The 25,483-nt window shown below is 29.1% G+C and overlaps 4 protein-coding genes across 6 annotated transcripts; 1 reads left to right on the plus strand and 3 right to left on the minus strand.

Moving 5' to 3' along the window:
- Nucleotides 1-1,593: 1,593 nt before the first annotated feature.
- Nucleotides 1,594-3,854, minus strand: LOC100569144 (vacuolar protein sorting-associated protein 35-like). Of its 3 annotated transcripts, none has more exons than XR_003839878.1 (4): nt 2,827-3,842; nt 2,559-2,743; nt 2,392-2,477; nt 1,594-1,743 (listed from the first exon to the last, which is right to left on the minus strand). XR_003839878.1 is itself a non-coding variant. In XM_029491827.1 (4 exons), the coding sequence occupies exons 2-4, from the start codon at nt 2,599-2,601 to the stop codon at nt 1,693-1,695; spliced, it is 183 nt and encodes a 60-aa protein (XP_029347687.1). In that variant the 5' UTR covers nt 2,602-2,743; nt 2,823-3,854; the 3' UTR covers nt 1,594-1,692. The 3 variants fall into 3 exon arrangements, 2 of the variants coding, with proteins under 2 accessions (XP_029347687.1, XP_029347688.1); XM_029491827.1 differs by having other exon boundaries at nt 2,392-2,480; nt 2,823-3,854; XM_029491828.1 differs by having other exon boundaries at nt 2,823-3,846.
- Nucleotides 3,855-6,508: 2,654 nt separating this feature from the next.
- LOC100168020 (vacuolar protein sorting-associated protein 35) lies at nt 6,509-13,372 on the minus strand. Its single transcript, XM_001950978.5, has 15 exons — nt 12,997-13,372; nt 12,128-12,312; nt 11,925-12,048; nt 11,638-11,842; nt 11,360-11,554; nt 10,756-10,839; nt 9,065-9,262; nt 8,805-8,950; nt 8,534-8,741; nt 8,265-8,374; nt 8,024-8,192; nt 7,770-7,949; nt 7,440-7,673; nt 7,059-7,202; nt 6,509-6,967 (listed from the first exon to the last, which is right to left on the minus strand). The coding sequence occupies exons 2-15, from the start codon at nt 12,309-12,311 to the stop codon at nt 6,779-6,781; spliced, it is 2,370 nt and encodes a 789-aa protein (XP_001951013.1). The 5' UTR covers nt 12,312; nt 12,997-13,372; the 3' UTR covers nt 6,509-6,778.
- A 5,348-nt stretch (nt 13,373-18,720) lies between these two features.
- LOC100165988 (pre-mRNA-splicing factor SYF1) lies at nt 18,721-21,759 on the minus strand. The gene is made up of 2 exons (XM_001951036.5): nt 21,582-21,759; nt 18,721-21,489 (listed from the first exon to the last, which is right to left on the minus strand). Exon 2 carries the CDS (start codon nt 21,482-21,484, stop codon nt 18,923-18,925), a length of 2,562 nt encoding a protein of 853 aa, XP_001951071.2. The 5' UTR covers nt 21,485-21,489; nt 21,582-21,759; the 3' UTR covers nt 18,721-18,922.
- Nucleotides 21,760-21,902: 143 nt separating this feature from the next.
- On the plus strand, nt 21,903-23,706 carry LOC100163953 (39S ribosomal protein L16, mitochondrial). Its single transcript, XM_001951060.4, has 6 exons — nt 21,903-22,103; nt 22,182-22,253; nt 22,327-22,487; nt 22,619-22,750; nt 22,815-22,925; nt 23,370-23,706. Exons 1-6 carry the CDS (start codon nt 22,058-22,060, stop codon nt 23,583-23,585), a joined length of 738 nt encoding a protein of 245 aa, XP_001951095.1. The 5' UTR covers nt 21,903-22,057; the 3' UTR covers nt 23,586-23,706.
- The last annotated feature ends 1,777 nt before the right edge of the window (nt 23,707-25,483 follow it).

A 25,483-nucleotide genomic window follows, 5' to 3' on the forward strand; every position in this document is an offset into this window, starting at 1 on the left:
ATAAATTAAATACTTTGGGTCAAGTTGCACAATCACTACAGGGCCCTAGCGTAGAACCAAAAAACAGAAATCGATTCCATGTACAAACTCCGGTCACGGTAAATAAATACAAAGTTAGAAGCCAACTACCTATTAGGCGAACACCCAACAGAAAAGCAATCGGAACCCTACTACCAATGATTAAAACTTGAAACGCATATTATAAATAAGTAGATATAAATAACATGAAACCATAGTTAAGCATAAACAAATAGGATCAATTTTTTTATTGCATTAAAATATAGTCGTAAGATAGCATAAGTAAAATAAGCAAAAGGGGAAAAATTTAACGTTAACAACGTATAATAATAAGCAAGAATATATATATACATATTTATCAAATTATAATTTATATTATATTATACAATGACAATTTATTATTATAACAGAAAGGAATCACACAAATTCATAATCATGGGCTTTAAATTTTCAATGATTAACCTTACGAGTATTGTCGTAATAAGCAGGGCAATATCGAACAGCCTCGACAGGTTCAAGGTCAGAAAACTGGAAGGACCCTACCCCTCCCAGTCGACAAACAAATCACACCCATGAGGGACCACGAATTTTAGATCGCAAAGAAAGAAATCCAAGACCCAAGTGAAATATATAAAAAATTACGAAAATGGCAGTATTCTATAGTGGAAACCAAATCGTATAAAATTTTGATTGTACCACATCAAATTGAAACAAGAAATAACGGGAGTATTTATAATAAACATGACGTAATTTTAAAGGCATAATATCTTAAGGAGGCATAACTAAAAATCGTAGGCAATATACAACGTTACACCAGCCACTACTCTGACAATCCCCTCACTAATATGTTTTGTCCGGTCATTAGTACTATTTTGACCCACCTGGGCTCCTATTTCTCTCATATTTTCGTAAATTATTTCATTTGTTGTATATAATAAACTGCTCAAGTCTTTATTTATCAATCTACTTGTTTATTCATTAAAAGAAAAATATTATTTGTTTGTTTTGCGTAAATTAATTTTTTTCTAATACATATTATACATTTATTCTATCCTAATACAAATATATTTAATATTTATATATTTCAATATAATTATTATTTGGAGAAGTAATGCTAACGCGGTTCCTCCTCTGTCTCTCGATACCACAAAAAATAAATATAATTATTATTTCGTCGATTAATTATTTTAAAAATTTAATTAATTTAATTTTTTCAATTATTCAATTCTGTTTATTATTATCATATTATATTTCTCAATTATTCAATTATCTTTATTCGTTATATCATGCGTATATCAATAATTATAAATAATTGATAATTATTATTTTTATTATATCAATTGTTTGAACTATTTATCTTCAAAAACTTATGTCTGCAGATATATATAATATATTATATTTATATATATACATATTTTCACCTAACATTTTTATATTATTCCCAAAAAAAATTATTTCGTTATTCTAATTACTTAAAAAAATATATAATTTTTTACGATGGACTCGTTAGCCCAAAGGAGACGTGATAAGCTTACAATTTTTTTTTATGCACTACGAAAAAATATTACAACTCACAACGCTGGCTGCTGCTGCCCTCGCTGTCGTCATCTGTTATCTGTCGTCTTGCGTTAGCAGTTGCAACGTAAGTTCTCCAACAGAGTCGTTGATAGGTGATCAGTCTTCCAACGGTGGTTCTAATGAATTACCTCCATGGTCCATGGAAATCTAAGAAGTGAAAAAAAATATTCCAATAAGAAGTTTTCAGTTTTTCGAAAAAATAATTTTTCGAAAGTTTGGAGAGTTCTTCGACTTTGGACTTCTTGTTGTTAGAATTAACAGAATCTGATTTAATTAAAATCACCTAAATTACAACAATTAATTTAACCCGGCGTTAGTGGCATTAGTGTATATTACGTCATTAGTCACATTGCAGTCTTTACGAACACGTTATATTTTTTAATAATAAAAAAACGTTTCATATTTTTAATTTTATCTAACAAATATTAGTTTCATAAAATTTTTAAAATTTATATAATACGCTTATAAAAAGTAACTTCCTTATATGCATCAAATTAATAATAGGAATATATGAATAATAAAAAGTATCAGGGCAGGCAATTAAAGTTTTCAAAAAAACCCTTGGCAGCAAAGTTGTTAAATTTATTTAGAAAATGATTTTAGTAGGTATTTTTAATAATATTTGTAATAGGAATATAGAGTGTCAATGATTGAAATTTAAAAAAGTGCAATCATTTTGAGCATAGCTAGACTAAATTCAGGTTAAAGAACATTTTCATATAATGAATAAAATCAATTTTTAATAGCTATAGTCAAAGGACACATTCTAAAGATTATTGTACAATTTATACGTACCTGAATTATACATTCCATAAGATACTCTTGGGTAATTGCATCTCGACTTCGACAACTAACAATTTCTTCCAAAATACCAGATAAAACTACTTGTAAAATGATAATGGAAGTAAAATGTCATTAAAACAAATTAGGATATTACTTATAGGATAGATTAAAAATATTACTGAAGTTCTTCGACTTTGGACTTTCTGCTGGTGTCGGTTCCATTTCCAACTGCGCCAAAATGTAGCGTACACCCACTTACAAGTGTCGGTGACAGGATAGAATGATGGGTGATTGAAATACTTAAACGCAAACTGAGTGAAATTATATTGTATGTCTGTCGTGTATTAACCATTACACAAGATATCTGCAACAAATATAATTTAAACTGATCAAGACTATCTATTATAGATCAACGAAGGTCGCTGATGTGTTAGAAAATATACCTACGATTGCTCGAATATTTTCCAAGTCCCGAAAAAACGTCGTTGATCGAAATAATTTAAGTCAAAAAGTGTGAATTCAACAAGAGGTCTGGCGCGGAGGTGCTCGTCCGCACCTTGTGGAATCACGTCTGAGCATGGGCCGTTTCGGGTCTCCCTATATAGTGCGAACCTCTACTCTACTTGTCCCTAGCGACTCGTGTCGCCGTTTCTCGCGGTCCGTGTGGTCGCCTTCCATAATTAGGTAGTTCTCATATAGTGCATGTGCGAGTCTGTGACACATCTGGGTTGCAGATGTGCCTATTACTGGTTAGTTCTCTGATCAACTCAGTGTTTCGTTATTCGTGTAGTCCTGCCACAGTGCCAAGTCCGATTCACAAAATCTACTACGCCCGAGTATTTCCCACAGTATCTTATATTTTACTAGCTCTTGTCGGTGGCCCGTTCTGTCGCATCTGGCCTATGCCGTGACTATTACTATATCGGATATCTATTCCTCTCCCAGGGTCACGTCGTAACGCTGTCGCTGACATCATCCTGACTATCTTATGTGTGTGCGAATATATAGTATATTACATATTGCGTATTAAAACTATGTGTAGGGGCGGAATAGGGGGGTCCGTACGCAGCAGACAAATAAACAAACAAGTACCACATCAGAATTTCCTAATCACGAATATACAAACAATATTTGATTGTCTAAAAGGGTCGAAATATTTTAACATAATAGATATGCAGCAGGGCTTTATGAACATTCTACTTGGTAAAACACACCGATATAAATTAGCGTTTATTACCCCGTATATGAGTGGACAAAATTCAATTCGAATATAAAAACTCTCCAAGACAGTTTTCTAAAGCAGTAGCTACTGCTCTCTCTGGACTACTTTATTTAGGCACCATTGATTATGTAGATCAGGGATGGAAAATACATAAGTGACACACAAGAATATTTCAATGACATCCGAAAGACTTTCATATGTATATACCTTGTAAGTAACAGCGCATATCATCCAGACATAAAAAAATCTTTCAAGTGTAACGTGCTCAAGGACTTAACTGCCTTTAAATAAATAAATAATTCAATAATAATTCCCCAAAAATTTTACAATGAACTATACAATTTATTCAACTCAATTATCACTTAAATTAATTATTGCGTAAAAATTAGGATTTGTTCAACCTAAATAAATAAATTTAATAATTAATTAATCAAAAAAAAAATTATTTAAATATTTATTTTCCAAAAATAATTAAATATTATTTAGTTTATTCTCAATAATTTATTTTAATTTCCAAAATAAATGTATTATTTTATTTTATTTTAACATGATTTAATTTTTTTCATTTCACTTATAAGTTACAATAGGTATAGTATGGTCATATAATGTACCATAGGGATAGGAGACCAACAACAATTAAAAATTACGCTAAATACTTACAAGTTACAACAACGCAGCGGGTATAATTGACGATTGTCTCGCTGGCACCTCCATGACTTTAACTGTTGATTTGTTGTATGAAGTACAGGATTCTTTCTCGGAGTTGTTGGCAGGTGATCAATCTCCTTGATGAAATTTTCCTTGATCGAATTCCGAAGATAGAACAATTTTAAAAATTTTAATTTATTTTTCTATTTTCTCTAAGTATTTCTTATCCTATAAAAAAGGGTAAAAGGTAATTACCCTACCCATAGCGCTAATTGTAACGTGCTTAACGCGCTCTAGTTGAAATGATGAAGGTGTTTGAAAATAAATTACAATGATGATGGATATGAGTTTATTGTCACTCAGAAATAATAATTATACATGTTAAAATATTCCAAGTCCAATTAATTAATTGAATTTAACTGTGTAGCTAGCGAGATGTGACTATTGGTTTTAGTGATTGTTCTGATGGTGGCTGTTTGCTCGTCTAATGAACGCTTGTCCATAAACGTATCTCGTCCAAGCCCGGATTATGGGGGGGGGGGGGGGGGGAGGGCCATGGCCTCCGGGCCTCGATAATTAAAATTTATTTAGGGACCTCTGGTTTGTCCATTACTTTTTTCGTTATAGGCTATATAAAACTGCATAAATCATCTAAAAAAAATAGATGATTATTTAGCTAGGAAAAAACCTTGTAAATTATAATTTATAAATAAAGTGATACATTATTCATTATTTATTGCTATACCTATACCTACCTAATATCTATCTATCGTGAAGTGACCGGCCAACGTCATATGAAAGTATATACTAAAAATGATGAAGAAATACCCTTTAAAGATTGAATATAACTTTTTTATTTTTTTAGTTATGGGCAATTAACTTTTTTTTATCAAAACCATGCGTATCACGCATTTTTTTTATGTATCTTCAAAACTTTTCAACATTTTGACGTAATTTTATTTTTATTTAAAATCTTTTTAATTTTCCTATCAATTGAGATACGCAATTAAACCAGAAATTTGCTAATTATTTTATTAAATTCAAAACAGAAAAAAAATTGGCAAAAATTAGTATTTTTAAAAGGAAATTGTGCATTATTCCAAATAATTTATTATGAACTATGAGTTTTTGTTTTTTGTATTATGACAACTAAAATTTACCGAATAGTAAAAAATTAAACGATTGACGACCAATTAACCGACTCAATCCTAGGAAAACTAAGTTGTGACGATTAACAGGAATATATTATGAAAACCAAACTTTCAAGGTATTCTAGGTATTAGGTATTCAGTAGAATTCAGTAGAATTTAGTAAAATAATACAAAAAACAAAAAACCCATACTAAGTAATAAATTATATGGAATAATACATGATTTTCTTCAAAAAATGCTAATTTTTGCAAACTTTTTTCTACTTTTTTAATTTAATAAAAATAATTAGCGCATTTTTAGCTCAATTGTGTAGGTACGTCGGAGTGTTGATAGGACAAATAAATAGCTTTAAAATAAAAAAAAATAACATCAAAATGTTGAAAACTTTTGAAGACACATAAACAATGCTTGATATATTGTATGTGTATGGTTTTGATAAAAAAAGTTAATTGTCAATAACTTAAAAAATAAAAAAGTTAACCCAATCTTGGAAGGGTATTTTTTCATTATTTTTGTATACTTAACATATGACGTAGGCTAGTCACTTCTACACCCCAGAACACATTATATACATTAATTCTTTTTTTCGTACTGCAGGGGCGGCCTCATTTAAAACTTTGGCCCCTGGGTCTCTAAATATCTTAATCCAGGCTTGATCTCGTCAGGTCAGTTCCTATATCAGATCCCTACTATAACTTTTAGCATATCCGCACATTAGCTATTACAGTCGTAGGCGTAAATATAGGCCAATTAGTTCCAATTTTCTCCTTAAAACCTCCAGCCAAGTAGATTGTCTGAACATTTATTCTACTAAAAAAAGTGTCTTCAGATACAACAAATAAAACACATCTTTGTAAAATCAATACATTCGTCGCTCTGCACAGAATCTAATAAATTATAAACACATATTATTATATTATTTTTCATTATTATAGCTAACTGCTATTATTTAGTATACTGTTTTTCAAATTTGACTATTCTCAATATTTAAAAATATGTTGTAAATGCATATAGGAATGAGGTTATTTTGGAAATATATAATTTATTAATACAAATTATTATTGATTATTATTAATAAAAAATAGTATGACAATAAAACCAATTAAAGTATATTAATATTAAATTATTTAATATTTATAATAATCAAATATAGTATAATATAATTTTAATATAATTTATTTAAATTATATTATATTTTATATATAAATCACAAAAACACAAATTTAATAGCTATGTATTTGTATTTTAGCAATTGTAATATGAATAATTAAAGTATAAACAATAATTAACTTTAAAATAAAATAAAAATTCAGAATATAAATATAAACATAATTATTAAAAGATTGGACCTAATTAGTTAACTAAAAAATTGATAATATTATAACGTTAAACCTTCTAAAGCTTTATAAACTGAATCTTCTGTATCGGCAGATTCAATTCTGTTTTGTAAATATGCGATTGTATTTTCAAAATGTTTTGTAATCTGTTCAGTTTCTTCATTTGGAGTTAAACCAGTTATTTCCTTTTTTATCTGACCTATTAACTGGTTCAATATATCCACAGATACCTAAAAAAAATAAACTGCTATATAATTCTGATTACAATAAACTATTTAAACCATGTTGGAAAAGTGTATATATTTATGAAATTATACATACATTATTATTGCCTCTTTCGTAGAAATAAACATAATAGTTTAATAATTCAACGAATAATTGAACTTGAACAGACACTTCCATACACTGTTTTGTAATGCGCACACATTTTTTTAAACAATCCATAACTCGTTTACCATCTTGAAGCTAGAAGTATAACATTACAATAATATATAAATTCACAAATTCATACATATATCTTAAATACATTCAAGTTAATCAAGTTTGAGTATGACAGCAGATTTATTTTTATTTTATTTTTAAAAACTGTATAACTAGAATTATATTTTAAAATTTGTTATTAAAAACTTCATAGTTTACATAAGACTTAAGTTTGAGTTCATGAATACTTCAACCCATCCATAGTATTGTTCATTTTCTTACCGGTTGTCCAACATTATTTTGTGCTGACCAAAATAAATGAGAGCTGATAGCTACAGCTCTACATTGATCTGGTTTTTTAAGTAATTTAGACGCAGCTAGAGCACACTGAGTACGAACAGGTTCAGCATTTTCTTCATCAAAACAATTAATTTTTTCAAACGTACCAATCAGTAAAATAATAGCAGCTAATTGACATTTACTCTCGGATATTTCTTCTTCGTACAGTGTAAAGGCCTTGATTTAAATACATATATGTTTAATGTACTATTTAACTTTTACATGAATATTATAGTATGCAGTTAATTATATTATAACAAATAATAAGTATACCTGTGAATAAAATTCATAGGCCACAGTTTCATAATTTTTGAAATTTATTTGGGAAATAGTTAACGCTCCTTGCAAAAATAATCTTAGTGGCAATTCTGCAAGCTCAGCTTTAGTTAATTCTAAAATTGTCTGATGACAGAACTGGAATATTTTTCGGCATTTTTTCTCCCACAGTTCATCCTTAAAATTAAGAATTTTTATTACATAATCGTAGGATTATTAATTATTATGTAATCTATTGTTTTTTAACATACTTGTTCTCTTTTTCCACTATAGATCAATGCCAGCTGATATGCTTGAAATACAAGAGGTGGTAATGTATAACAGATTCGTTTATTTCCTCCCAAACTAAAATGCTCTCTCTCTGCCATTAAAATTTTAAATTGTAAATCGGGTTCATCTGCTTTCATGTGATGAACAAATCTAATTAAAATAATTTTTATATGAATTAAAAATAAATATCATATATTATGACTTTAAACAAGGAATACAAACCTTCCAAGAAGACTTTGTTCCTCAGCAAAATCTTCAGGATCTTCTTCACCAATTGGTTGATCAGGCTGGTCTTTAACCAGCGGAGACACCATTGTAAGAACTATGTCAGCCTAAAAAAAAACCAGTAAAATAATTAATAATTATTCTCTAATTAACTTTTTCGATAACAATACCAACTATCAAAAATAATTAAAATGTAGTTATTTTATCATGTAATTCTAAATAGTTATTCTATTAATTGATATTTCAGTAAGCAAAATGTGTTATACCTGTTCAACCGATGGAATCATTGTTCTACACTGAACAGCATTTTGTAATAAATAAATAGCAATAGTCTTACGACCAGTATAATCAAAATATTCGATTATTTCAGGGAAATGTTTAAGCTTCATCACTAAAAGAAGATCATTATAATTGTCAATGGGCAATTTCATTAGAGCCATCAACTCTCTAGATACTGGATTTTTATGACTAATTCTGTGGTTAAAAACATATTTTTAGTACTTTTTATTTAAAAAAAAAAATTTACTTAAAACATACTTTTCAATTTTACGCTTAGCAAATGTATCAGAAATGGTCTGGAGAGATTTATCCACATAATCTAAATTATCTGGATAGCATTTTAGAGCTAAGCCGACCATAGCAGCTTGAAGTGACACAGTATCTTCAAGTGGTAAATCACGGCTCTATAAAATAAATAAATAATAACGTTTAAGCATACATCTTAATATAATGTATAAACATTTCAGTATTTAAAAAAAATTAAATACAAAATTAAATATAAGGAAAATATATTATACCTGAATAATGTTAGCTATTTGTTCAGTTAGTACTTCAAATAATTTCACTTCAGATGCATTTGAATTGTGAAAAGTAAATACTGTTAGACGATTAATCATTAAAATGACGATAGTCTTTACATTCACAGATGGCTGCAACTCACAACATGACTTCAAAAACACATTCAGGGTATAAAGATGAAATTCATCTGGAAACACCTGAAGATTTTTTAAATTAGGATTAGTAACTGAAGTATTTTTAATTTAAATCTTAGAGGACTATTTTTTTTATTTATAAAGCATGTATATGATTATGCAAATTACATAATTATTTAACCCGTCAGTGTGTATATTTGTAACATTTTTTACTAATTAAAGTTGTAAATCAAACTGTAAATAAGAATTTTACTATGAATAATTAATAAGGATCACTTTGCTTATTTATTATTAATAAATGGTAGTTACAATACTTATTCAAAACTTATTATGATTAAAAAACTAAGATAGAATTCTCTGTAATAAAAATTTAAAAATACATACATTACAATTATTGAAAATTATAAACCATACTTGAAGTAAAATACATACATTATAGTTAATTATAGTAATAGTTTTAAAAAATAATAAAACTTGGAGATGAAAAATAAAAAAATAATGTACATGTATAATGTGTATATCAGTTATTTACTTATCGGAACTGACAAGTTTAATCTATTGCTATATCAACAATCGACTATGGATTGGGATACTTTATTTATAAAACAATTTCAAGATATGATAGTATAAGGTATATGTAGGTATCAATAACGTAAAAATAAAATTGAAACCAACGGTTCCTAAATTAGTAAATTAATGAACGCAGCGCTCATACATGCCTACTGACGGGTTAAGGAATATTGTAAAAAAAAATTATAAAAAAATGCTTATTAAGCATATATTAAGATTAATTATTTTTTTAATTTTTAAGAGAATATTTGCATCATATTTTAAGTGTTTTAAAAGAATATAAATTTGGATATAGTAACATAGCAATACTAATTAGTAATTAAGTAGTTCAATAATAATTATAAGCTAGTGCATTTTAACATTATTAAAATTTTTAAATGTTGACTGAAAATTTGAAACAAAAAATTAACAGGATCTGGTTTAATTAAAATCACCTAAATTACAACAATTAATATAACCAGACGTTAGTGCCATTAGTGTATATTACGTCACTAGTCACATTGCGGTCTTTTCGAACACGTTATATTTTTCAATTATAATAAACATTTCATATTTAATAATTTTGTCTAAACAAATATTATTATTTCATACAATTTTTAAAATGTATAAAATATAGTTATAAAAAGTAACTTCTTTATGCACCAAATTGATAATATTTAAAAATAATAGGAATGTACGAATTATATGAAGTCTCATGACAGGCAATTAAAGTTTTCAAAAAAACCCTTGCAACGAAGTTGTTAAATTTATTTAAAAAATAATTATAGTGTTTTTAATAATATTTGTAAAAGGTATATTGAGTGTCAATGATTGAAATGTAAGATTCATAATATGTTTTATTCAAAATATAAAAAAAGTGCAATCATTTTGAGTATAGCCAGACTAAATTCGGGTTAAGGAAGATTTTCATAGAATTAATAAAATCAATTTTTAATAGTTATAGTCCAAGGACACATTCTAAAGATTATCGTACAATTTATACATACCTGAATTATACATTCCATAAGATACTCTTGGGCAATTGCATCTCGACAACTAACAATTTGTTCCAAAATACCAGGTAAAACTATCTGAAAAAAGATAATGATGTAAAATGTCATTAAAATAAATTAGGAGGTTACTTATAGGATAGATTAAAAATATTACAATGTTTCATTTATATTAGATGTATTTTTATTTAACAATCTATTAAGAGGATGCCATACCTTAAATGTTTAACTTAGTAAATTGACTTCTGAAGAAATTTTATTCTATTATCATACTTAACATGTACAGATTTTAATATAATACAAATAAACAAATAATCTACTATTAAGATAAGGATTTTCATGAATTTAAATACCAAATTATGTAAATATAAATCTGGGTAAAAATAAATAGCTTTTATATGAGAGTATTTAACAAATAAACTAACCTAAATAAATTAAATAAAAATACATAATATTTTAGTCTGTTTGAGACACACTTCAGAACTAAATTTGTAATAGGTCTTGTTATAGAAAAATAATTGACTTTTGAAGTATGTAGTAATTACCTATGTCAAATGTTAAAAATATTTTATTGATTTTTTAATAATATAAAATATCTTACTTTACGGTATTTATCCAATGTAATACTATCTAAATGTGATAATCTGACCAAATTAGTTCCAACAAGAATTTTTAATTCTTCACGTTCTTTTTCGCGACGTTCCTTTTCTCTAGAATGTCCTTGGTGTTGCATTCTAACCCATAGTTTATTCATCTCAGCAAAATTCATTAATATAAAATCAATCGAATCACGAACCTAAAAATATTAAGTAGCAAATATTATTTTAATATTAAATATTTATTTCTTTAAAATGTAATAATATTAATTTGCTTCCTTACAGTGCCTTCTGGGTGTTCAGTTTCTTCATTATCTGGTACATCAGGTAATACATTTTTGGAACATTGTAATAAATAATGGCGTAAAAATAGACCACGCAAAGGATGTTGAACGCCACGACACATTTCTACTAGATCTTTTAAGAGGTCTCGTTTTAAATTTGTATTTGTTTTTATGTAAACTAAGCCGACTGTTATTAATAAATAACTAGAAAAAAAAATATCATTCATATTAATTAAAAAAGATAATATTTATTTTAAGATTTTAAAATAATTTGGAAAGTACATACAGTCTTGGAACAATATTTCCAGCATACTGTATGATTTGATATAAATCATCGACTTTACGACCTCGTTCAAACTCTTCCACTAGATATAAGTCTAAATAACATAGTTCGTTGGTTACTTTCATAACTGGAAATATATAAATGATTATTTAAAATGCATAATATTTAGAATTTAAATTAATATAATATTATTAAATAGTAAGTACATAGTTCATAGTAGCTCTTAGGTGACAATAAAGATGTGCGAAGTTCAGCAAGCATGGCAGATGCGTGTTTAAGTGCTTCCATTAATTTATTTTTATCCAAGCACATTTTCATGTGCACCCCTTGTTTTTGAACGGACGCTAACGCGAACTCTAATTGTTTCTCTTGATCTTCCATTTGTGTCATACTGAAATGATTAATTTTAGTCAGAAGATTATAGGCACATAAGTAAGTTATTGAATAAATTATAACGACATAATATGATGTCATCTCAATCAATATTACGGAATGGTTGTTACTGGATACAATTGGGTTGATTCATTGCGATGTTTTTTTTCAAAACTGGGGAATAGGTAAGTAGGTAGATAACAGTGGCGTGACAAAGGACTATATTTGAGGCACGTGCCTCAGCTAAAAGGGCGGTGGGTGTCCAAGAGACTAGGGGCATTTCACATATTTATAGTAAATAATTTATTAAGTACACACTAAGACTAAGGCACTAAATCAATCATTCTCAGTTACCATTTACATAAGTACGTAATTATTTATATAAGTATATATAATTACTAATATAAATTATTGTGCCTCATAAGTTAATGAAGTTTGCCACGCCACTGGTAGATAATAACAATATTATAAAAAAAAATCCAACACAAACATATTTTAACAAACATAATAGATCAATGTAAAGTATTTGATGGAAATAATGAATGGTTAATAATAAATGTACATTGTAGTAAAAAAAAAAATCTGTTTGACTATGTTAGATTACCTATAATATGTTTTTGTAAAACCATTAAAACAGAACCTAGTCGATCGACCGTAACACCAGTTAATAGACAAAAATATTATAATAATAAAATATAGGTACCTTATATTTCCGTAATATCTAGGTATATTATTTTATTAGTTACGAAGTAAGTAAAAACGTGTAAAAATAAAAATAAAATAACTACTACAAAGTCGGTAGAACCGCTAATTATTGATAGTTATTGATTCCGATAAAAATCCATTGGTTATATTTAAAACGAATACATTAAATTCTAATCACGCATATAACAATAACAATATGTAAAACTAAAACAAAAATAATATTATCGCGTACAACTGTTCGGTTTATATTTTTTCATTCGGAATTCGGGTGGTGTTGCGAGTTAAGAGCTGTGTTACGTCTTGTGTTATGAGTTCGTGAGTTCCCTACTTGTGTAGTTATGTGTAGTTATCGCCACTGACCACAACAACAGACTGTTATCATTTTCGTTCGGCCGTTATCAATGAAAAGCGTCCGACGAAAAACGATGGACGCACCATTATTGGACGACAATGGACATGATTAAAATATTGCTATTATAATTAATATTATAACACGTATTATTGGGCCGCGACGGTTGGCAATGCTGCCGGAATAGTGCGGATAATCAAAATAGAAAAAAAACCTTTAAAAATAAGACCTTGTAATATTAATATGTAAATTGTTAACAATTGCAATAATAATGGGCATTTGGCTGATCTAGACGAAAATACCATGCATATAATATATACATATTTTATATTATTCTGTGATAATAATGTATACCATTATATTATTTAATAAGGTAAATTTGCACGGACTAAGATATAGGTATATCTTAGTCCGTGTAAATTTGTTACTTAAGTAGGTGTGTTACATAATTATTATTATTACAGTTACCAGTTGATATTATAATCGTATGTAGTAGGCGGTGTTCGTGCCCGTTCGTACTACTTGCACTAAAATATAGTAAAATAAACACAAAACTAGTCCAACTAACAACTATTTCCTAACTATTCAAGACTTTTTAAGATTTCAATTATTTCACTTAAAATATTTATTTAAATAACTCCGCAATTACATCGATTGTCCTAATGTAGCTCATAGAGAATTAACATTTTAAGATTAATTGAAGATCCTTTGAATGTCTCTGATACATACAAATTGTGCTCTCTTAAGAATAAACTTAATAATATGTTGATTGGTAACTCACTCTATGTGTAATATTGATATATTTAATACAATAATCCCTAACTCCTGACTTAACTGCTTGTCTGCTTGACTGCTTCATTATATTTATTATAAATTAAAAAAACTTGATAAATAGTTGTCACCTTTATCGGCTTTATCCTTTTATTTATAATATTTCTTTGTTTTTTTTTCTTTTTATTAAATAACTTTATCATGTACCTATATAATTTTTTGTTGTACCAAATATTTTTCATTGATATCGATTTAATTTTTCATGATTTACATATTATAATTCTTTCTACTTGTTAACATTGGAACTGTCACTTTATAAATTGGAAATCGGAATATTTTCCGTAATTAAGTTTTTTAACTTCGTACTGTGATAAACTTTGCTGTGAACTATATACGACTTACAAACAAGCGCTAGTGCGCTACCTACACGCCCACTTCCTGTGCGCATATTAAAATTAAATATTAATACTCTTTAAAAATAATTTCCACTAATACAATATAATTTAATATAATATATAAGTATTATTATATATCCTTGCTCAGTTGCTCCTATTTATTATAATTTATATTACATCACTGGCGTTGTCAGGAATTTTCTTCGATGGTGAGGGGGGTTGTGGATAATTTCTAGGAACGTAGGGGCTATCGGCACACAAAACACGGCAATTGTAGAGGGGGGTTAAACCCTATGACCCATGTATTACATTATTGCCTACAAGTTACAACCTACATATTAACTATATAAGAATTCGTATAGATATAATGAAAAATTGAAAACAGTTTATACTTTATAGTGCTGTGGCCTGTGAGTTTAAATTTGATACCATACCAGTGGACGGTGATTATATACCTATATGCGGCATTTCGGCTCTGCCTCACCTAGTCACCTATATCTATTAATACGGCAATACCTATCGTTGTATACTAGTTGCCTCCTATCTTTATTGTAAATAAAAAGATTAGGGGGTTGCACTCTACTAGGTATACTAGTTGCCTCCGATGAACAAGACAGTAGTTAGTTCGTCATTAGTCATTATTCATTATACTGCTAGTCGTTAGTTGTCTACTTGCCTCCCAAAAATGTTTACACTAGTTACCTCCAATATAGAATTACCCATAAGCGCAAATAGCGTTTAAGATTTGGGGGGACTAATAGGCCTAATAGGGCCTTACTTTGATAATATTGAAAAAGCTTAAAACGAAATGTAGGACATGTTTGGGAGGACTATAGACATTTTTTTTTGGGGGGGGGGGGCTTAGCCCCTAAAGCCGATGGGGCGGATCCAGATATAGGAAACTGTGGCTCAGGACATTTCAATGGGCCACTTATTAAAACCAGATTAGAAATCTATAATTGTGTATTAGGTATATAAAACAAAACAATTTCATTTATACTGTAGGTATGTGTGATTATTCGGGGGTCCAAGTGTCGAACTACCCAAGACCTGAGAAGAGGCCAATTTGATCAGCAAATATTAACTGTGGGTCAGCTGACCTACTGACCCCCCCCCCCCCTAGATCCGCCCCGGGAGAAGGAGCTATGCTGCCAATGGCCTTTGGGTGAGACTTGGAATCGCTTAATTATTGAAAATTGTCCAGCCCACCTCGCCGCCAACAGTAAGATTTTTAAAGTTTTTATATACACAATTGCAGATAGATACAAATACATACAGAAGATACTATAGAAATTATAATGAAACCAGATAAACTATTTTCACTTTCTAACTTGTTGCCTATAGGCATCATTAAGATTTAAGACCCACTTTCAGTATATGGGGTTTACATCATAGAAAAAAATTGGTGGACCACGGCCCACCTGGCCCCCCTGTGTAGCCTGGACTCATCGTAGTATCGAATATTATATGTAGATAACAATACTATATTATATAATATAACTTATAAGTATAAAATGTAGAATTGCAATGGAATGTGGATATTAATTTATAGGTATATAACTAATGTATGATATAATCTATTAAGAATTTTCGATAAACCGAATAATACACTATACAGTATACACACGTATATAAAACATATACCTAATGTCTACTGCATAGGCAGTAGGCACTATAGCCTATATGGGTATTATATACAGGCAAAATAAATGTGTATAACCGTATAGGTACAAACAGTCCATACAATATTAGACAAAATACACCTACCTAAACCTAATAACTATATATAGTTAGTAATTCACAATACAATAAACGACATTTAAATGACTGTAGACACTATATGATTATAAATTAATAATTATAATATTATAGTTATACCTAACTTATATAGGTGTGATATTAATATATATATAGGTATATAATATAATATTGTATTGTGTAGATACATTCTTTGGTACATTTTAACATTTAGTCTATAGATGGATATATTATATATTATATATTATATATTATATACGATATACCTACGTAGGATGTAGCCTAACCTTTTTTTTTTCCAGTTTGTTACCGACGACGCTGCGGGAATTGCTTTCGCATAACCGCCGCGTCGAAGATGTAGCCTAACCTACATCATGTAGGTATACATCGCGTGGTATTTGTGTACTTGCATACTAGGTATACATGAGAATCAGATGCGTATTTAGGAATTGTTATAGTATTGGAGATACCTAAGGCATTGAGTCATGGACACGGAACTAACACATAATTGTTATAGTACATCGCATATTGATTATTTTTATTAGATGTAAAATGCTAAATGGTAAAAAATTATAATAAAAAATCAAATTTCCTCCCTTTGGTGAACAGTTCATCAATATTTATGTCCATTGTTATTTTTTAAACTAATTGAATACAAATAACTAAACAATTACCTAACACCCGTACACCACAAGTTCCCAAAACTGACTAAAATTAAAATAGAAGCCTGCAGTAGGTAGGTACTAATTAAGTTTAAAATAAATATATATTAACGTTTATGCGTGAATATGTAATACAACTATTTACAATCAGATTGTGTAATACAATTGGATAATATGTATTGTGATTTTGGTATTTTAGTTTAAAAATATATTGTTTTTATAATATTACAAATTTATGACTGTATATCCTTTTTGTCTCGGAGTGGCGGCGGCACAATTTATTAATTTATAATACCATCAATTTATTAATTTTTTCGTAAATTATTTACAAAAATAAAAAATCACCAAAAGATACTCTAAAATAATTGTTCAAAACTGAAAAAAAAGGCGGGCAAGTGGGTGTCACTCAGCTGTACAGTAGGTTACAAGTGGGTCACTGTAATGGATGGTGTTAAATTTGAATTCAATGATATATAATAATATCATTGTATAAGAATAACGGTCCTAAGCGAAAACGGTCAGTCAGCCTATGATATTACTAAGTATATTTGATGATATTATTGTGAATAAAGTAATTTATATATATAAGCTATTTACGTGGAAACTTGTTTTAAATTTTCAATCCTTAGCTATAAAAGTTGAACATTTTTATAAATTTGTAACACGACAAAATTCGAACTTAAATGCTTTTTAAAAAAAATTGTGCCTATGTATTTTTAATATTTTTCATTACATTTTCACACTTTTTTACCCAATAAATACAATATTGTATTGATATTTATAGAAAAAAAACTAGTTTTTATAAAAAAAATTTGAAACTGACAATGTCCATAAACAGCTCAAAAAGAGTCAAAATATTTTCAAAATTTGATCGTGTAGGTATAGAAAATAAAAATATAAGCATTCAGTAAAATTTTTATCTACAGTTATTAGTTTTTGAATGACAACAAAATAACAAAATCGCTACATGAGAAATAGAATATTCATCCAATATTGTAAAAATGTGATCTTCAAACGCTCATAAAAATTTGATTTTGCTTGTAGACATTTTTTTTTTTTTGATAGATAATTTATGAATAATCTTGTATTACATTTTCGAATCTTAGATTTAAAAAGAAGAATTTTTATGAATTCTCAACGACTGAACTGAAAATAATATGCTAAATTTCGAGATTTTTCCGTATTTTGTCAAAATTTTAACTTTAAATGCTTATAAAAAAACTGTGACAAAGGATTTTTAATATTTTTTATATGTAATTGTAACAATGTAGCAGGAGCCTTTATTAAATGTTCAAGCATTTTTACACAACAAATAGTTTTATTCACATTCATAAAAAAAAAACTTATAAAATTGGAAACTGATAATGTCCCTAACAGTTCAAAATAAATTTAAATATTTTGAAAATTTTATCATGTATAGAAAATGCAAATATAAACAACCAGTTTCATGTACAATCATTTTTTTTAAAGCTACACCAAAAACCAAAATCGATTTTGGGTAAAAATTCCCTTTTTTCTTTAATTGTTATGTTGTTTTTCCCGAATGCACCAACTAGATTTACTTTCCCATCGAACAAGATACTGTTGAAGAAAATCAAAGCAGTTTTACTGCCCCAAACCATGATCACAGACACACAAAAAAAAAAAATGAAGAATAACTACTAGTGTTTTAATTTTTAATAATAATAATAATAATAATATATATTGGCCAAAAAATTACAATTAAGTGATCAATGGTTATAATATATAAAATATAGCTAAATAGTCCATTTCACCACTGAGGATAAAATCTTATCGGTGAAAATTTGTTATCCAATATACCTAAACTCAATCTAGCTATGGATCATATTTTCTAGCCAAAAATAATAAATTTGATCTTTAAACAATTTATTAAAATTAATGACATAAAATACATTTTATACTCTTAAAAATAAGTATTATTTACTATTTACATACACAAATAAAGAAAATAGTAAAATATGTAAATGGCTATTCTGTATTTTTTTCGGTAAATGCTCCTAAGTTACCAAATAATTCAGCAGGCACATCTTTTTTAGTAGGCATATCTTCGTCATCGTTTTCTTCATTTTCTTTGTCACCATCTTCTTCATCTTCATCATCACTGAATTGAATTTCATCTGGATTTGTTACTTTTTCATTTGGTAAACGATCTTGCTCACTACCCAAAACAAATTTGATAGGTTCCAATGGTTTTTCTTTATTTTCTAATGCTTTTTCTTCTAACAATTTCATTCCACTCTTTTCTGGTTCAACCGAAATAACAGACATCATTTGTGCTGACATCATGTTAACTTGGATATTATACATTGCTTGAACACTTCGTTTAATTCTTAGCATTTCTCGGAGAGTATCTTCATTACCATGAGCTACTTCAAATGAGGTCCACGTTTGCCAAAATTCTTCAGTTACTCTAGGGTCACAAATTTGACTACAATGAGAGTATATTGCTCGAGCCCGATCAATTTCACCTAATTTTGTTTCAAGTTCAGCAAATCTTAGGTACATTGTACGAGCATTATTATTTGTTAAAACTTCCAAGGCTTTCATATAGATTTCTCTAGTCTTTGGTATACCAGATATTTCTGCTGCTTTTTTAATGTAAATGTTGAACATTTCAAACTTCTCTTCGGGTAGAACAGCTTCGGTGGCTCTTTCGTATACGGCCATCGCTCGTCTGCCTAAACCATGTTTTTCTTCAAGCTTTGCATACAATAAATAAATACACTTGGCAAATTGTGGTGGGCAACCTTCTAGACACTCTTCAAAAAGATCACGTGCACGTTCTAGTTTTGTGCCACCGTAACGGTCCAAAAATTTTGTCAAGTATGTATTCCATATATCAAAAACATTTGGCCACTTGAATAACGCTACACCTTTTTCATAAGCTTTAAACATTTCTTCAAAATAGTTGCTTTCTTCTAAAAATAATCCATAATTGATAATAGTTTGTGGAGTTGCAATTCTTAAATCTATAACTCGATCATAACAAGCCATTGTTGATTTGACTGTTCCAAAACTCTCTTCCATATCCAAATACAAAGACCATAATTTTAATGATTTATGTAATCGTATTTGAACGGTTTCTGTATCATCGTGATAGGCAACTTTCCGAGAAGGTATGGAAGTTGCTTGTCGCATTAGTCTCATTGCTTCATTAAAGTTATCATGTCTCAATTCCATTTCCACCCACTCACACCAAACGCTAGCTAAATGCTCAACTTTAATATATGACACTAAAACAGCTTTTTTAAATACTAAGCGTGCTTCTTCGACTTGTTTGGCTTTTTCATAAAATTTAGCAAACTCCACCCAAAGTGTATGTAATCTACCTACAGCTTTTTGAGGATCAACTGTCTCTACAGCTTCGGTAAAAGTATTTATTACCTGAACGTCATTTCCTTCATAGAGCTGTACACGTTTCAACCATTCTTTAACGTTGTGGGGGTTTTGTCTTAAAAGTACAGAGTTTAAAAGTAATAATCGTCTTTCAATCAGGTTTTCCAATCTTGCCATGCGTAAATCAATTTCACAATCGTCTTTCTCAGTACTATTTTGATTAGCATGAACTACTTCCATTCGTTTTTGTAAACTTAACTCTTCAAATTGTGCATAAGCATCATACACTTGTGTAAAATCACGAACCGTTGTAACAGTTTGAATAGCCTCTTCATATATATCTCTTGCTCTTTCAAATAATCCGCTACGTATGTAATAATCAGCTAATGAGTTCCACAAATGACCAAGCTGGTCAGTGTAACGCCTTAAACCACTACGTATAATTGCATCAACATTTAATGATTTAATTTCTAAAGGATTTTTCGATATTAAATTGCAAAGTTCATTCCAGAGTTGATGCTTAGATTTACCATGTTTGGATACAAAACTGTCATTGTTCACAATTTCTGACAAACGAACAGCAGCTTCATCGAGTCGCCCAGATGTGGTCAAGTATTCAATATAATCTTCCGAATCTTCTGGAAATAATTTTAAATATCTCCTATATATTTTAACAGCAACTTCTGGATCATGACTTTCTTTTATGAATTTCAAATACAATGGCCATATTCGTGAATGTTGAGTGATCGGTAAAGCTCTAAGGGCCCTATCAAACAGACGGCGAGCGACTGTGAGCTTAGGCTGTTTCAACATGAACGTGCAAAACTCAATCCATATGCGAGGCATCTTGTTCATGTACACCAACGCTCGCTCGTAAACATTGTTTACTTCTTCGTAGTCTGGATTGTCTGTTGTTTTTAAGTACTTACGACGTATTTTCAAGTAACAGTGCCACAGTTTGTAGCTTCCCGGCAGTTGTTTCAAGGCGCGTTCGTACAGTACACATACTTTTTTGTACGGCCCCAGTTTGTAATTGTCTATGTACCGCATCCAACACTTGACCGAATTTGGATTTCTCAGTATGTCTTGTTCAAATTCTACATCTCTCTTATTCAACCTGTACGTTTGGAATATCGCGGCATCCGACATGTTATTGCCCACATGTTCTCGTACCACGTCGAGTTCCATTCTCATTGGACCTGTAAACAAGCGTTAACATGAATATACATCGTAATGTTGGATTCACAAAATCCAACACGAGAATCCACAGTGGCACAGAGCGTTTACTTACCAGACGACCGACAGTTTTCAGACGTGTATTGACGTCGGGGAGATCACAAATATTTCGATTCGAAATTTTCGAAACGCACAATAAAATATCCCGAAACGGGCCAAACGTTAAATCTTAAAGTTGTAGTTTTATAAAAATCTGCATGCTTACGATTGTGAATGATTGTGTCGGTTGATAACGTTCTGTTTTGTTGAGTAGTTTTGTTCGCGTTGCTTGTATACCTGAAGTGAGGAACGTTTTGGAAACGGCAATGCCGACAACAGCTAACGAGTGCCCACCGCAGTTCTTATCACTTTATCAGTAAAATTATTAAAAGACACATTATTTGAGATAATTCGTCGTATTATTTTCGGGCTTTTGCCTCTCGAGTTCCGAGTTTCCGATAGTCTTCATTAATAATTATTATAGACAAATTATAGACAATTACAGAATAACCTGTCGACTGGGTTCTAGAAGTCCCGTCGATACTCTGGAAAATGACTTTACGAAAAATGTTAAAATTCACAACAAACCAATTGACTAGTAAGTGTGAAGAATTTTTTTTTAAAATATAAACATTTAATAATTTTTAAGTTCACACGTTCAATATCTGTATTTTAGGCGCGGCTCTGTTACCACAAGTCAACAATGTTCGAGGCATCAAGAATTTTAAGCCTCCAGTTCTATATGACCGTAAAAAATAAAAGAGATTTCTAAATAATCACAGAACTGTAATGTCTAAATTGTATACCGACACTCGTTTCAGATATTCAGATGCCAGAAAGGCCTAAACTCCATTATATCGACAGGGTACCAAATTATAGTAATTCTCAAATAAAGCCTCCAAAAATGCATAAAATGTTGGGTTTGATGAGGGGACCTGAAACAGTTCACAACAAACTTATACATAAACAATATGGTATACAGGTAAGTTTGTGAAATTTAATTTATTTTTTAACAGTTATCATTATAAATTGAACACAACTGCATCGAGTACATTAGATATTTGTGCAGCTGCAACATAATTCTGCTTACATTTAATTTGATTATTTTTATAGGCGACTGGTGGAGGCCGAATGAGGTTTATACACTTTGAAGTTATTCGAATGGGCTTACTGAGAAAATTAGACTGGTCCAGAATGTTTGCTATTTGGAGAATTGATTCACCATGGCAAGCTGTCACCAAAAAGGTTAATTATGCATATAAAAATTAGAATACAAACAAATAATGAATATGTGTGTACAATGTTATAGGGCCAAGGGCAGAGAATGGGTGGTGGAAAAGGTAACATAGATCATTATGTAACTCCGATAAGATCAGGCAGAATTATTATTGAAATTGCTGGTCATTGTGAATATGTAGAGGTATGTTTGTATTCTTAACAATTTAATTAACCAATTACATCAAATGTTGGGAAAAACCTATCATCACTTAATTCCAATTGAATCGGTCATTTCAAAAACGACAAAAGTAACAGTTTTTACAAAAATAACTTTTTTGTCAAATTTTCTAATTATATATATGTAGCTATACAATATTCTGTGCAAAAATTTGTCAGACTCATGTTTATTAAAAAAATATCGTTTTCAAGAAACTCATATTACTGCAAAAACAACACAAGTCAATGACTTGTAATTAAGTTATTAGTGGTTTGTGGAAAATTTATATTTGATGACTTGTGTCGTTTTAGAAATAACCGGTTCGATTATATTATTTATTATTGTTGAAACTTAAATTGTCTCTAATATCATTACGCTATTTCTTTTATTAGCCAAATCTTTTTTCAACCATCAATTTTTATGTTATAGGTAAAAGATATTTTAAGTAAAATATCTGCTAAACTTCCATTTAAAGCAAAAGCTGTTAGCCAAGAAACTATGGAATGGGATTTAGCCAAAGAACAGTGGCAATCTGAAAATAATCAGAATAAATATACAATGGAATATTTAATTAAAAATAACATGGATGATTTACAGCGAAAAATTAAAAAAATTGATCATTTATATTTTGGAAAATATGTATAAGATACAATATGTTAATAAGTCTAGAATCTAGATTCTATATAGTTGAAACCTAAATGTTTAATTTTGATTTGTATAAAATAAAATAATTTGTATTAAAATTGAATAGTTGTATACTTTTGAAGAATCCTTTGTATTTCATGAATTTACATTTTTTTGAGTATAAATTATGGAGACCATAATATGAAGAGTGTATATTATACTGGCCAATGGAAAACATATGTTTCATTAAATATAAATTAATGTTCAATAAAAATGACAAAATATCAATATACACAACAAATGATTGACTTGTGAAAGAAGTTTGAGTATACCCAAATAGAATATTAATTTTAAGGATGGCCTACATAAGTATATTATAATAAATAATAATAAATGTATACAATTACTATTAGAATATTTGTCAATATTGTAATTTCAAAATGTATGCACAGGAGCCCGAGAGTGTATAATAAATATTAAGTAATAACCATTAATAGCTTTCAAGTAAAAACTTTGCAGTACGTGCTAATATTCACTAACTGTATATTATCTATGTGACTATGTGTAAACTGTATATACCATTCACGATGTATAGCATTAAATTTAATACAATTGTTACATCAAGGGTCCCAGTGACAGTTTTTCAAATTTTTCATTATTCTTTAAAATTTGAAAATTAATTTTTATATTTTAGTTGCCACCTCAATTATAAGAATTTTCCATTAATCTACTTAGTAGTATTTTATATCAAATAATTGTATTAAAAAAATTGTAAACAAATGCTTTTTATCTTGTATTTTTTTAGACATATTATAAAGTTCCAGGATAAAATATTGAAAAACAGAGATTGTATCAGCTGTAGAATATTTCCATCTAACAATTAAAAAAGATTTGGTCGATTCTCAAGGACTTTATTGCCGCAGAGTGTATTTTTGAGGACAAAATGGCATCGACACCAGACGACTTAATTACAATGTATTTAGTTCAGTGGGTATGAGCAAATCTGAACGCTATCATCAGTAGTACATAGTTGGATTTAATTGATTAATAATAAAGAATTAGATGACTGAATTGTGTACGATCTATAAGTCCATGATAAAAATTTGAAAAATGTTACTTTTACTTCAACTAAGGTGTTCACGACATACCTGTTGATGGCTTTTATAATACAAATTTTACATTAATTGAATTTTGGAGCAGAAGGATTTCCGAGCTATATTCAAAACTAAGCTAGAAAGTTTACGGCAACGTCGAGTGACAATTTTGCCAAAAAAAATTTACAAGAATTGTTGTTCTTACTAGCAAAGGGATTAAAAACAGTTTTTAAAACGAAGATTATGTTACTTAGATTTTTAAACAGAAGGAATTAATTTAGCCGCCATAAACTGCGCAATATTGTTTAATTAAACGGCGATCTAAACGGTTATAGAAATAAATTCTGTAAATGTAATTTTTTTTTTAACTAAGGTGTTGACGACATAACTGTTGATGGCTTTTTGAATACAAAATTTATTTTTTCAGAATTTTGAGGTGGATGGATTTCCGAGAAAACTTCAAAACTAATCTAGATAGTTAACGGCAACGTCGAGTAAGAATTTGGCCAAAAAAAATTGTCGAATATGTTTGTTTAAACCATGAAAGGGTTTGAAAACAGTTTTTAAAACGAAGATTATGTTACTTAGATTTTTAAAAGGAAGGAATTAATTTAGCCGCCTAAAACTGCGCAATACACTTTATTTAAACGGCGATCTAAACGTTGATTGAAAAAAAATTGGGAAAATATAATTGGTTTCGAACTAACGTGTCAGCGTTTTACCTGTTGATGGCTTTTTTAATACAAAATTTATTTTTTCAGAATTTTGAGGTGGATTGATTTCCGAGAAACTTCAAACTAATCTAGATAGTTAACGGCACGTCGA

The sequence above is a fragment of the Acyrthosiphon pisum genome, chromosome A3, assembly GCF_005508785.2.
Source record: "Acyrthosiphon pisum isolate AL4f chromosome A3, pea_aphid_22Mar2018_4r6ur, whole genome shotgun sequence".
Lineage (NCBI taxonomy): Eukaryota > Metazoa > Arthropoda > Insecta > Hemiptera > Aphididae > Acyrthosiphon > Acyrthosiphon pisum.

Coding starts and splice junctions, on each gene's coding strand:
- LOC100569144 (XM_029491827.1), bottom strand. CDS start 2,601: ATGGAACCGACACCAGCAGAAAGTCCAAAGTCGAAGAACTTCA. Junction 2,481..2,558: donor TCCAAAGTCGAAGAACTTCA/GTAATATTTTTA, acceptor TCATTTTACAAG/TAGTTTTATCTGGTATTTTG. Junction 1,744..2,391: donor TTATGGAATGTATAATTCAG/GTACGTATAAAT, acceptor TTCACTTCTTAG/ATTTCCATGGACCATGGAGG.
- LOC100168020 (XM_001950978.5), bottom strand. CDS start 12,311: ATGACACAAATGGAAGATCAAGAGAAACAATTAGAGTTCGCGTTAGCG. Junction 10,840..11,359: donor CATTGGATAAATACCGTAAA/GTAAGATATTTT, acceptor ATCTTTTTTCAG/ATAGTTTTACCTGGTATTTT. Junction 7,674..7,769: donor CCTATGAATTTTATTCACAG/GTATACTTATTA, acceptor ATTTAAATCAAG/GCCTTTACACTGTACGAAGA.
- LOC100165988 (XM_001951036.5), bottom strand. CDS start 21,484: ATGAGAATGGAACTCGACGTGGTACGAGAACATGTGGGCAATAACATG.
- LOC100163953 (XM_001951060.4), top strand. CDS start 22,058: ATGACTTTACGAAAAATGTTAAAATTCACAACAAACCAATTGACTA. Junction 22,488..22,618: donor ATAAACAATATGGTATACAG/GTAAGTTTGTGA, acceptor TTATTTTTATAG/GCGACTGGTGGAGGCCGAAT. Junction 22,926..23,369: donor GTCATTGTGAATATGTAGAG/GTATGTTTGTAT, acceptor TTTATGTTATAG/GTAAAAGATATTTTAAGTAA.